The following is a 12,640-nucleotide window of genomic DNA, read 5'->3' on the forward strand; positions in this document are numbered from 1 at the left end:
CGAGCAACTCCCCTCCAGCCCCGCGAGGCTCGGAGCCGGGGAGCCACCTCCCCGGAGCGGGGCGGGGTGGGAAGGGGAGGCCGAGGGGGCGGCGGCCTTCACCCGGGGGCGGGGAAGAGGGCGGAGGGAAGCCTGACTCACCAGCCCCTGACTGGTTCGCGTTCTCTCGTCGCGTCTCCCGATTGGGTAATTTGCAGCGGGAGATGTTGTGAGGCACGGCGGGGCGGAGCGAGCTGCCGGGGTCTGTGACAAGGCCCGGGAACTGGGTGGGGAGGGCGGCGGTTGTGCCGCGGCTCCAGAGCCGCTGTGACCTGGAGTGTGGCGGACAGAGAAGCGCAGCCGCCTCTCCACAGTTCCGCTAGCCGCGCCAAATTCGCTCGGCCGCTCTGCAGAATTTATAAAAGGGAAAGAACTGAATGAGCAACGCTTGGCTAACTTCCCCCTTCCCACCACAGGAAGAGATTTTTGCTGTGAGGCGTGAGGGGACACTCCCTTATCTGGAAGTCCCACGTCTCGTCGCAGCTTCGTTGCCTTCCTGCTGCAAAAAAGGGGTGGGGGCACAATTTGCCAAGCCCTGTCCCCCGGTCTAGGACCTTTGATCCCTGGAGTCTGCAGATGTCGCTGTTACAGGCTTGTCCCCCTCTCCACCCCAGACGCCTACCACCAGGTCTCCTTCCCCGGGAGCAAGCCCATCCCTGGACGCTGCCGCTCAGCGCGTGGGAGACTGCAGGGGCGGGGAGCGTTGTGTGTGCCTGGTTTTAGGGTGCTGGGGGACGAGGGCTTGTAGGTCCCGCGACCCACGGGGAGGGGGCAGGCGAGCACTCCGCTCCGGCCTCCGGCTAATCCCCCTTCTCCAGCGTCGGTTCCCCGGACCCGTGTTATTCAAGACAGAAAATATTCAGCCCCAGAGCCTCCCCTGGGGAGGGGAGGGGAAGGAGGTGGAGTGGGAGGAGGTGGATCCAGGGAGGAAGAAGCGAGAAATCCGCCCCCGGGAAACAGCTCCGCGCGGCCGCGGACCGAGGCGCTTCTGTCACTTGGCGTTCGCGGGCGCCGGAGCGGGGCCCCGGCCCGGCCCGGCGAGGCGAGGGGAGAGTCCGGCGGCCGCCGCCCCGCCCCACGCCCTCCCGCGGCGGCCAAGAGCCCGGGGCCGGCCGGGGCAGGTCGCGGCGGTGCCTGGGAGCGGCCGGCCGGGGGCGGCGGCCTCGGAGCGCGGCGGCGGCGGCGGGCAGCGCGGGTCGTCCGGCTGCGGGGTCTGGCTCGCGCCGGGCGGGCGGGGCGCGCTGTCCCGGAGCTGGCCAGCCCAGTGCAGATCCACTCGTCCCGCTTCCTCTGGTGCGTGTCTGGTTTCCTTTCCGTCTCAGCCGGGAGGGCACCGCGCTCGCGGGCCGTGGAGCCCGGCTCGCCGCGGACTCTCTCCCTTCCCGCCACCTCAGGCCACCCGGCTGGGCGCTGGCTCGGGGTCGCAGGGAGCCCACGGCAAGGGCCCGGCGGGGGCGGCGGGGCCGCGCCCGCGTGTGCGGGGCAAGGGCGGGCGGCGGGGCGGAGGGAAGGGCACAAAGGCCGTTGGTGGGCGCTGGGGTCCGGCCGGCCGGCCGGCCTTGGAGGAGGGGCGCCTGGGGCGGCTCATGAATATTAACCGAGCCTGCGGCCTAGCGCGTCCCGGCCGGGCCCGGCGCCCGACCCGCGTCCCCGCTCCAGCTCGCCGCCGCGCTTCGGCCGCCGGGCCCGAGCGGGCGGGAAGGGTAAGGCCCCCGGTTTTGTCTCGTCCCGGGGCTCCTAGCACCTTTGAGAAAGTCCATATTGGGGCCGCTCTCCTCGGGAGCTCGAGGTCCCCGACCCGCCTCAGGAAGGGGCGGGGGAATCGTGGGGAGGTGGGTGTTGGTTTTTTTCCGCCTAGGTGACCACAGGGGAAGGGAAGCCGTGTCGAGTGGTAGTTGGGGGAAAAGCCGCGACTTCAGAGTTGCTCGGGTGTAGCTCCGGAATCATGCCCCGGAGCGGGAGCGGCGCCCGCGTCCCGCCCGCGTCCCACCCGCGGCCGCGCACGCCTCCCCGGCCGTCCCCGGCCGTCCCCACCCAGCCCCGCCGCGGGCCAAGGAAAACAGCCGCCTCCTCGGGGACGCCGGCCGGGGCGGTGGGGCGGAGGGGCGGCGCCCGAGTCACCCGGAGACGCCGCTGAGCCCACGCCGGCCCCAGCCAGGCTGGCTTTGTGCTTGCGTTTTTGGGGGGCGGAGGGGAGTGAAGAGGGGGCTTGAAAAGTGTGATCCCATTTCAGCCTCGTGGGGGAGAAAACTTCACCGAAGTGTCCTTGTCTGGGTGATGCAGAAAACAACATGCACAGCCTTCTGCTCTGCCCAGGAAAGACATGAATTAAAATGCACTTGAATGGGGAACATTTTTTCTTGAAGGCTGCATAACAGCCAGGTGTGTTTGACGCAACCGCTGGGCAGTTTCGAGATTTCTCTTTTTTAAACACCCCCTCGAATTTATAGGCTTTTTGTTTGTTTACGTTAAATTTTTTTTTTTGTTTTGCTCTGGAGGAAACGCGAACTTGGTGTGGACATGTGGGCAAGACAGTGATAGGCGCCTGGAGAAAGTTCATGCCCTTTAACTTCTCCTTTTCCTAGGATCTCTCTAGGAGCTGACACTCGAACCTTCACGACCCATTCGGATTTTTCCAGGACTTAGGAGTGGCACTGGGAAGAAGGGGACCGCTTTCTGCAATTGGCCTCGACACTGGCTGCCAAGAAGACCTGTCGCCTTTGTTTTTAAGTCTCCAGAAATGGAAGAAGAAGGCGAAGTCAGCTGAAGTCACGAGAAATCAGCGAGGCATTTGAAGGCGCTTCCTGAAAACCTTTATTCCTTGGCACGTTGTCTGTTTCACCAGCCCTGCCCCTCCTCGGAGCCTGCTCGTGGAATTCTTCCCCTTCGGGTGTGTGGTGGCATTCCCCCCCCCCACCTCCAATGTGGACTCCAAAGGATTTGTCCCTTCTTTGTCATTTGAAATGAAATGATGGCCACGCGTCGGACTGGTCTGCCTGAGGGAGATGGTGACAAGCTCAAGGCCTGCGAGGTAAGCGCGGAGCCAGCGTTCCTGGCCGGCAGGGCGGTGGCCTGTGTCTTGAGCGTCCTGCAAGTTGGGGGTCACCTGCCACGGGGCCTCACTAGGGGCTTCCCGGGGCTTTGAGCTGGTTGGTGGGAGCGCCCCAGCTTAACCAGTAGCGAGGAGAAGCCTGGCCCGCGTCTGTTTCCAGGGACTCCCGTGTTTCTTTTGCAAGAACATGGCCCACATTTTGGAATGTCCTCATCTTGGTCACCCTTTCTCAAAGCCAGGAATTCTCCCATCTCTGTGGCTGTGGATACTACAAGCCTGAGAATGGGCACCTCAGTATCCGTTTTCCTTCAGTCCCCTTCTAAGATACTTGGAGTTGAGCTGGTTGGGGGTGGCTTTGAGCGTTTGTGTCTGCTCCCAGGTGCAGAGAGGGCAGCTAGTATGCTTGTTGCACCTGGAACTTAGTCTTTCTTTGGTACTGACGAGGGGAGCCTGGCTGCTGTTGCTGCAGATCTCTGCTTTAGGTAGAAAAAGAAGTGTTTTTCCGTGAATAGTTTAAGCACAGCCTTGGAAAACGACCTTACAGAGTCGTAATTCCAACTCCCAGAAAAATCTCCTGCCTTTACTGTTCTCTTATTTATACCCTCCCTTTCACTACTCTGAAGTTCTGTGAGCTGCTCTTGGGTGTCAGGTGGCTTGCGTTGCTGGTTAGGGTAGCATCTAGCATCTTCCCAAGGGCCCAGAGATTTTACTCCAGACTTCCTGAAAATTTTGGAGCAGGCAGGACAGAAATCATAGAAAATACACTGATTTATGACACCCATATACCCTGTTGCCTCTCACTTTTTTTTTTTCCCTCGTGTTTGAGATTGAAGTATTCGGAATTTACTTCTATTATGAATATACTATGTTTATCATTGGCGGTTTCTGTAATTTGTTCATTCAATAGACTGAGTATTCTTATCCTTTAAATTTTACTTTTGAGATGCCTATGTTTTCATTGAAGGGTTGAGGATTACTTTAGACAATAACATACCCAAATGAGCCCTCATTCACTGTCTCACTTTCTTTTGCACCGGATGTTAAATTTTACCTTCATAGTCCTTGAAACAAGGGCTGGCTCTAAGTGTGTGAGTTTTGGCATTTTAATAAAAATGAATCAGAAGTTAAATTTTGGTTCATAAAGCAAACAGAGAAACTTGCTTCGTGCAGCTTACTTCATGTCGAGTTAGAAAGTTTATGCAGAAAACGCTGTGAGGTACAGTGTGCTATTACTGTACAACTTATTAGGCAGAACTATAGGTTTACATTTAGAATCAGTGTTTTACTTTTTGACATCTGTAAACATCTGCTTGCAGGCCAAAGCATGATTAAGTAGAACACCACAATCCTCTGTTCAGGGTAAACCATAATAACTCCTTTTGGAAGGCCTACCTGCAACCCGGTGATTGCTTAATGTGTATTGCAGTTACATAATAATATGTATTGTGGTCCTGAAGCCTTATTTGTCATTGTCTGTGAATACTTTAATTAGCATTGTATTTGCATTCTATTTGCAAGAACTAATGTTATTTGATTTTTTTTTTTTTTTTTTGGTCATTTAAGAGATGTCCTGAAACCAAGAATTTAGACACATCTTGTCCTTGGCTAGCAAGCAGTATTTCCAGTTTGTTGCACACTTGGCTTTTATTAACAATGACAGTTATGTATTTTTTAACGGCCGTGAAATTTGTTTTCATTTGGACCTACTGCTGGCGGCATGGCTATCTTGTTTTTAGTTTAGGAATGAAGAAAACACAGTATCACCTGTGTTTTGCTCATGTGAAATATATATACAGTATTTAGGTTTGGTATTAAACTACAATATTATTTGACTTTCTAAAGAATAGGTATTTTGCCTAGATTCTACGTGGAAGTGGAAATAAAGGGGATATATGTTGTCAGAAAACATTTTAAAACCTCAGGGTTGGGAGTGAAGAGAACTTGTGTAATTATTGCCTGTATTTAGGTGTGACGTGTTTTTATCTGTGATTGATGCTTCTGATACACATTAAATCTTGTGAATATTTTTTAGTAATAGAAAGGGAGTTGCTAATGAAATACTTTGGGCTGATATTTAAGTTTTTGAACATTGCACTTAATTTTTGTCCTCAATTTTATTAGAAGCACTACATTCCACAGTGGTACTATCATTCTTTAAAAAATTTTAAAAATCAATAATGTGTTTGGATACTACATTTATTATTGTGTTTTTAACTAAGAGATGAGCATGTATGTCTTAATAGTAATGCTGTTAATCAACCAAGAAATCCTAACTTTGTAGGACAGAAGAAATCAATGTAATGAATTAATAGGAGTCTCTATTTCATGCTTTATCTAATTAGCCAACTCCACCTTCTCTGAATAAGGTCTTGTGCTTTGTTGAAAAGCAATCAGATTTCTTGTTCATCTTAAGCATTACAATTTTATTGTGTTGATATATGAATACATTTAGGCCTCCGCACTCCCAGGATATATTGGAAGGCTCAAAACAAATAAACAGCCCTCTTCAAATAAGAAATTAGGACAGTTCAGTAGAATATGTCTTGGTATTATACAGTAAGGATGGTCCAGAAGGTACTCACACGAATTTATATACTTTATACATCTCAAGGTGTATTTTTAAAACTTGAAATCACTCACTCTGAACCTCTTAAGTGATTTTTGGTGTGTGTGTGTGTGTGTGTGTGTGTGTGTGTGTGTATAGTCTGTGAAGTCTTCTGACACCAATCTTTGAGTAACTTTGCTCACAAAATCACTTTATATAGATTTTTCTGTTGAATCCTCTGTGATATTATCACCCCTTTTCATATCCATATAGCTTCATCTTTCAAGGTTTAACTTTTTTTTTAAGCCAAAGAAGAGAAAATTTTCCCTCAGCTTTCTTAACCACATGATTTTTTCTCCATTTCTAACATTTATTTCACTTTTTATCTGTAGTCCATACTCTTGTCCAGTAATAGAATTTTTGATACTTTGTTTATTATTAAACTTCTTACTAATGCAAATGAACTTATTTTTGTTTTGCTTCTTGACCTAGGCTAAGATTATTCTATGATCGAAATATATTATGGCTGATGAAATACACTTGTTGGTTGATTTTGAAGTACTGTAAACAATACGATAAGACATTTTTCTGGGTACGAGTTTATATGAATCCATGCGTTGACTCTTCCTTTTGGAATGCTGGACAGTTTGCTTTTGCTTTCATCCCAGACTCCCTGGTTCCTTCTCAGGCGCGCTCTCATCTCCTCCCCTCCATTCTATCTCCCTCTCTGTCTGCCTCTTTTGTAGGGTTTTTCTTCCTCTTCTTGCCCCATTGTTGGTTTTATCCAGAGCCAAGGCCTTTCCATTCCTTTATTCTCTTTCTCACTCCTTGGGTTTTATTTTGCACTCTCCTGTGTGCTGGTCACTCCATATCTACCCCTCTATCTCAGCCTTTATGGTTGACCTCTAGACCTTTTCAGCCAGTTGCCTATTTACCGAACACTTTTGGGGGATATTCCCCAGGCGTTGCAAACTCATCAGATTTCACCACTACCACTGACTCTCCCTCTTCCTGTGCGCCTTCTTTCGCTGAGTAGCACTACCATCTATTTATTGGTCCAAGTCAAAAACTAGGTCAGCATCCTCACTCTTCGCCTCGTCATTCCTCATATGCAAAGTCTTATGGAGTCCACATTCCCAATACCCACTACCCCTACCCGAGTTCAGGTCAGCTGCATCTCACTGATGAACCACAGAAACAGATTCCCTACAGAGTGTCCCAATAACTTAGCCTTGTCCCCTTCCGCAGCTCTGTCCCTACCGTAATCAGAATGATCCTCCTGATGGGCAGATCACCTGAGATCAGGAGTTCTACACCAGCCTGAGCAACATGGTGAAACCCCATCCCTACTAAAAACACAAAAATTAGCTGGGCATGGTGGTGCACACCTGTAGTCCTAACTGTTTGGAGGCTGAGCTATGAGAATCCTTGAACCCAGGAGGCAGAGGTTGCTGGGAGCCGAAATCGTGCCACTGTACTCCAGCTGATCATTACATTACCTCCTGTAGGACAATTTTCTGTCTTCCCATTTCCTTTGAAATAAAATTCAGACTTCTGGGAAGTCTGAAAGAACTTCGGTAATTTGGTCCGTGCTTCTGTCTCACTTGTTACTTCTTTTTGTTCTTCCTAGGTTGAACTCCCGTCAGGTCCTTTCTTCTGCCCTTCCCTCTACTGTCCCCTGCTCCTCCTCCCTCTGCTCCATGGCTGATTTTCACTCATCATACTGGTCTTTTCTTCAACACTGCTTCCTCAGGAAAGCCTTCCCTGACCCGCAAGACTCTTTCAGTTGCCCCTAGTGTATTCTCTCAAAACACCCTGCACTTACAGGAATACCAGTTACAAGTTTATCTATATCCCCCTTGGATTGCAGTCCCCGTAAAAGCAGGGACCATGTTTGTTTCCACAGGTACTGACACATAGTAAGTGTCAGGTGATATTTTTTGAATGAATAAATGAATATACAGGAAAGACTCTACATTTTATTCAGTGTTCATTTAGATTCCGGGACATTATACTCTCAATTATCTTCCTTCCTCATTGTCACCTCCTTCTGTCTCTTTGAAGTTTCCTCAGCACCCTGATCTGCTAAACCTTCCTACACCTCAAGGCTCAGTTAATCCTCATTTCTTCTCCCAATACTGTTTCATGGTTTTAAATATCAAGTATATGCAGATAATTGACACACACACACTCACTTATATTTCTTTATGTGTACGTGTGTGTATCTCTATTGCTGACCTGCCCCTCTGTCTCTCAGATTCAGATTCCTACATCCAACTGAGCTGTCTGCCTAGAATCTCCATTTGAATAGTAAATAGGCATATCTAAAACCACAATCCCGACTCTACCTCCATTCCCCTGGCCCACCTTCCTAAGTCTGCTCCTTCCAGTCTTCCTCATCTCAAGCAATAGCAATCCCATCCTTCCAGGCCAGGCATCTTAGAGTGATCTTTGATGTCTCTCTTTTTTCTCATACATGACATGTGGGTCTGGTTGACTGATTTCTCCACTTCAGTTCTTGCCAGCCTAAAGCCTGTTCTCCACACAGCAATCAGGACAGACAATTTATAAATCAAATTGTGTCATTCCTTTGCTCAAATTCCTCAAATGGCTTCTCATTTCTCTGAAGATTGAAGGCCAAAGTTCTTGCAGTGACCTGCAAAGCCCTGTATAATTGGTCCTCCCCCCTCCCTGAGCACACCTCCTGTGCCTCTTCCCTCCTCACTCTGTGCTAGCCATGGTCTCTTGCTTTTCTGCATGTACACAAACATGGGAGTCCCCAGAGCCTTCCCACTCACTGAACCCTCCCCTTAGAACACTTCCCCCGGTCTCTGCACAGCTTGCTTCCTTGGCTCCTTCGGGCTTTTGCTTAGAGGTCACCTTCTGAGTGAAGCTTTGCCAACCACTCCCTTTATTGAATGCCCTTCCCCTGCTCCCTGTGCCATGCTCTGCCTTCCTTCTTTGCTTTATCTCCCTATCACTTAGTCTCCACCCGGCATGCTTATGCATTTGATTTTGCTTGTTTATTTGAGACAGGTAATATATCTAGAATGCAGGCATTGAGAGTGCAGTTTGTCTGTTTTGTTCACATTGTGTTTCTTGTGCCTAGAAGAGTGCCTAGCACATAATAGATTGTCAATAAATATTTTTTTTGAATGAATAAAGACTTAGAAAAACTCCAAAATGTTACTGAGTTTGCATTTGGACATGTGATATGTGAATTCTTATTTTATTTATTTTATTTCTTTTTTGAGACAGAGCCTTGCATTGTCACCCAGGCTTGAGTGCAGTGGTGCAATCTCCGCTCACAGCAACCTCCGCCTCCCAGGCTCAAGTGATTCTTCTGCCTCAGCCTCCTGAGTAGCTGGGATTACAGGCGTGTGCCAGCATGCCTGGTTAGTTTTTGTGTGTTTAGTAGAGATGGGATTTTGCCATGTTGCCCAGGCTGGTCTCGAACTCCTGATCTCAAAGTGATCCGCCGCCCACCTCAGCTTCCCAAAGTGCTGGAATTACAGGTGTGAGCCACTACGCCCAGCTGAATACTTATTTTAGTTTATACAAAATATGTACAGTATGAAGTATGTTCTTCCTTAGACCTCCTGCCCACCCTAAATTCCATTCCATTTCCGTTAGAACTGCTGTTAAAATTTTCGGTGCCTTTTTTCTTTGCACCTTTTTTACCTTTGGGAAGCTGGTAACCAAGTAACAGTAACCAAGACAATGTGTAGTACAAATGTATGAAACAATTTCCACTAAGAGATGAGATCATGATAATTAACAGATAAGTGAAAGGGCAATCAGACTGGTCGATAAGAGAAACTATAAAAAGATAATCTGTCTGTATGGATGACCTTTTATTTCTTAAAACGAATGGCTAGTGTATGGATGTTCCTTATTACATATTTTTATTTTTTCATATCATAAATATTTCATAACCAGTTAAAAAAAGATCACAAACATTGACTGTGACGAAATGTTAAGTTGTTTATCCTGAATGATGAGAATATCAGGATTATATTATTTTTACGTTTTCTCTTTTTTATTACCAAAATGACAAAGAACACTATGTATAGACTTTAAAAATAGGTAATATGTAATCAGTCTTGTGAAAATTTGGTTTGTGGCAAACCTACACTGCTTAAAACAATACTTAAAAAGCATACACACTGCTCAAGACAATACTTAAAAAACAATTTTTTCTTTTTCTTTTCTTTTCTTTTTTTTTTTTTTTTTTTGAGATGGACTCTCGCTCTGTCGCCCAGGCTGGAGTGCAGTGGCGTGATCTCAGCTCACTGCAAGCTCCACCTCGCAGGCTCATGCCTTTCTCCTGCCTCAGCCTCCCGAGTAGCTGGGACTACAGGTGCCCGCCACCATGCCTGGCTAATTTTTTGTATTTTTAGTAGAGACTGGGTTTCACCATGTTAGGATGGTCTCAATCTCCTGACCTTGTGATCTGCCTGCCTTGGCCTCCTGAAGTGCTAGGATTACAGGCGTGAGCCACCGTGCCCGGCCAAAAAACAATTTTTAAAAAGCAAGTTTCTTCATTGGAGGCATAGGATTCATTCTAGACTAGTTATAGTACGGTATAACTCTATTATTTAATTTTAATTGTGTGTTTCTTCATACACCTGAATTTAAGTGTCAGAATACTGTTCCATGCCAAAAGTTTTATGCTGTAAGTTAGGGTTAAATCTAAAACCTGTTAGAATTGAGAATGATGGCAGTAACAGCAGCAGGGATCATTAAGTGGCATTTCGGCAGAAGCCTGGATTTGAATGTATGGAGTGGGGCCTATCACTAGATAAGAGCCATCAGCAAAGTGAGTACCCAGATCTAAAGAATTTCTCTGTAAATTGTTAGTGTTCCTTCCCATCCATTTCTTCCAGGTTAAGCGTTTTATGAAGTTCATTGTGCCTTGCTGTTCTTCATTTCTTTAGTTACTACCAGGTCAAGTAATCTAGCACAAAAGTAATACTCAGTTTCTTTTGTTCTTTGCTTTGTGAAGGGTCCTGTCATCTTATTATAGTTAACAATATGCTGATTTAAGTATGGGCAATGCTAGCGTTGATAAGATGCACAGATGCTGTTATTCAATGCAGCTATTTTCTGTTACAGAAAGACCATATGGTAGGCACTTGTTTTTCTGTCTAGTTGATGTGATTAGATTACTAAAACGAAAGGTTATTGGACTTAAAGATTGTCCTACTATTTTATCTAATTTTAATTGATTATAAGTAATTAAATGTGTTAAAATATTATAAGCCTTCCATATCTTCCCTGGTTTGAAGTAGAAAGATATCTAAATGCAAAAAACTCAATTTTGGATTGCTTTCACCAAAATAGTTTTATGGTTTAAGTTGCCATGTTCTTATAAAATTGCGTATTGTGCAAATAGTGTATTTCACAATGTAATCTGGATGATGGCATTTTGTGCTTCTCAAATAATCCAAAAGACAAATGGATATATTGTACTACAGGTTTAAGAAACTTGATGTGGGCTGGGTGTGGTGGTTCACGCCTGTCATCCCAGGACTTTGGGAGGTAGAGGCGGGAGGATTGCTTGAGCCCAGGAGTTTGAGACCAGCCTGGACCAAATAGGGAGACCCCCATCTTTTAAAAAAAAAAAAGAAAAAAAGAAACTTGATGTGATGGAAATGTTTTATAAGTCCTCTTCTAGTTATCTATTTCATGTGCAAGAATTTTCGGCCAGGCGCGGTGGCTCAAGCCTGTAATCCCAGCATTTTGGGAGGCCGAGGCGGGCAGATCACGAGGTCAGGAGATCGAGACCATTCTGGCTAACACGGTGAAACCCTGTCTCTACTAAAAATACAAAAAAATTAGCCAGGCGTGTTGGCGGGCGCCCGTAGTCCCAGCTACTCGGGAGGCTGAGGCAGGAGAATGGCGTGAACCCGGGAGGCGGAGCTTGCAGTGAGCCGAGATCGCGCCACTGCACTCCAGCCTGGGGGACAGAGCAAGACTCCGTCTCAAAAAAAAAGGAATTTTCCACTGTGTAGATTTGTGAATAAAAGGATAGATTCAGAACCCAAATTTGATATTTCTGACTATTCATCTGTTTTGGGGTAAATAGATCAGAAGAAACTATTTATTATTGTAAAAAAAAATAAAAAGACAGGGAAGTTAAAGACTTTATTTACTTTTCCCTGGTGACTAGCTGCTGTGGAGTTTTCTATTTGATATTGGGTGTGTTTTTGATTCAGAATTGGTTGCTTACGGCCTTTTCCCCTGTTGCTTATCTCTGTTCTGAAGAGGGCTCTGGCATAGTCAGGATTAGTGCTATGTATGCAGCACTGTTTATAATCCCACAACTTCTTTTCCCTTCGTACAACCTAAGGAAGACACCCTCTTGAGTTCTATTTTTTTGTTCATTGTACTACTCATTAATATATTGAGAAGACTTACATTCTTGAGTATATGTGCTGATGTTCTCCCTACAATGGAGAGAGTGTCCTTGAATATCAGTAGATACAAAGCTGGATTTGTGATTATATTTAGACATTCTTCTGGATGTGGCATAGCTAGTGTGATGTTGGGAATTCATCAGCACCATTTTTTTTAACCTTGAGGTAATACCTCTGTAATACCCAGTATTTTCCTAGTAAATACAGATTGTATATTTAAAAGAATTTATATAAGCCAGATCAGTGAGACTTACTTTCTTCTCTGGGTTCTGCATATTGGTTTCTGGAAACATTATGTGCTAGTAGTGGATGTGAGGGGAAGGAAAGGCTCTGGGCACCCCGTTCATATCAGATTGTTATTCTAATCCTTTTAGGAAATTGTTTTTGTTTACTTTTTTAATTTAACCATATAGACGCCCTTCTTTGTCCATAGATTGTACAAACAGTCAGCCCTCTGTATCCATGGGGTTGCACATTCGTGGATTCAACTAACTGTGGATCAAAAATATTGGGGAAAAAATTGTGTCTGTGCTGAACAAGTACAGACTTTTTGTTCTTGTCATTATTCCCTAAACCACAGTATAA

The 12,640-nt window shown here is 46.4% G+C and overlaps 1 protein-coding gene across 9 annotated transcripts in view; it reads left to right on the forward strand.

Annotated features, from left to right (window-relative positions):
• The first annotated feature begins 520 nt into the window (after positions 1 to 520).
• ARHGAP21 (Rho GTPase activating protein 21) overlaps positions 521 to 12,640 on the forward strand; it is a 138,079-nt gene continuing 125,959 nt past the window's right edge. For 2 of the 9 annotated variants that reach the window (XM_030799014.1, XM_030799017.1), the window contains exons 1-2: positions 1,660 to 1,742; positions 2,625 to 3,070. In XM_030799014.1, coding sequence (XP_030654874.1) covers positions 3,008 to 3,070 — 63 coding nt within the window. In that variant the 5' untranslated portion in view covers positions 1,660 to 1,742; positions 2,625 to 3,007. Of the gene's footprint in view, positions 1,333 to 1,658; positions 1,743 to 1,841; positions 3,071 to 12,640 lie in introns of those variants that run through there. The other 7 variants (XM_003269366.4, XM_030799016.1, XM_030799012.1 and 4 more) reach the window with 6 other exon arrangements.

Source organism: Nomascus leucogenys, chromosome 18 (genome assembly GCF_006542625.1).
Source record: "Nomascus leucogenys isolate Asia chromosome 18, Asia_NLE_v1, whole genome shotgun sequence".
Lineage (NCBI taxonomy): Eukaryota > Metazoa > Chordata > Mammalia > Primates > Hylobatidae > Nomascus > Nomascus leucogenys.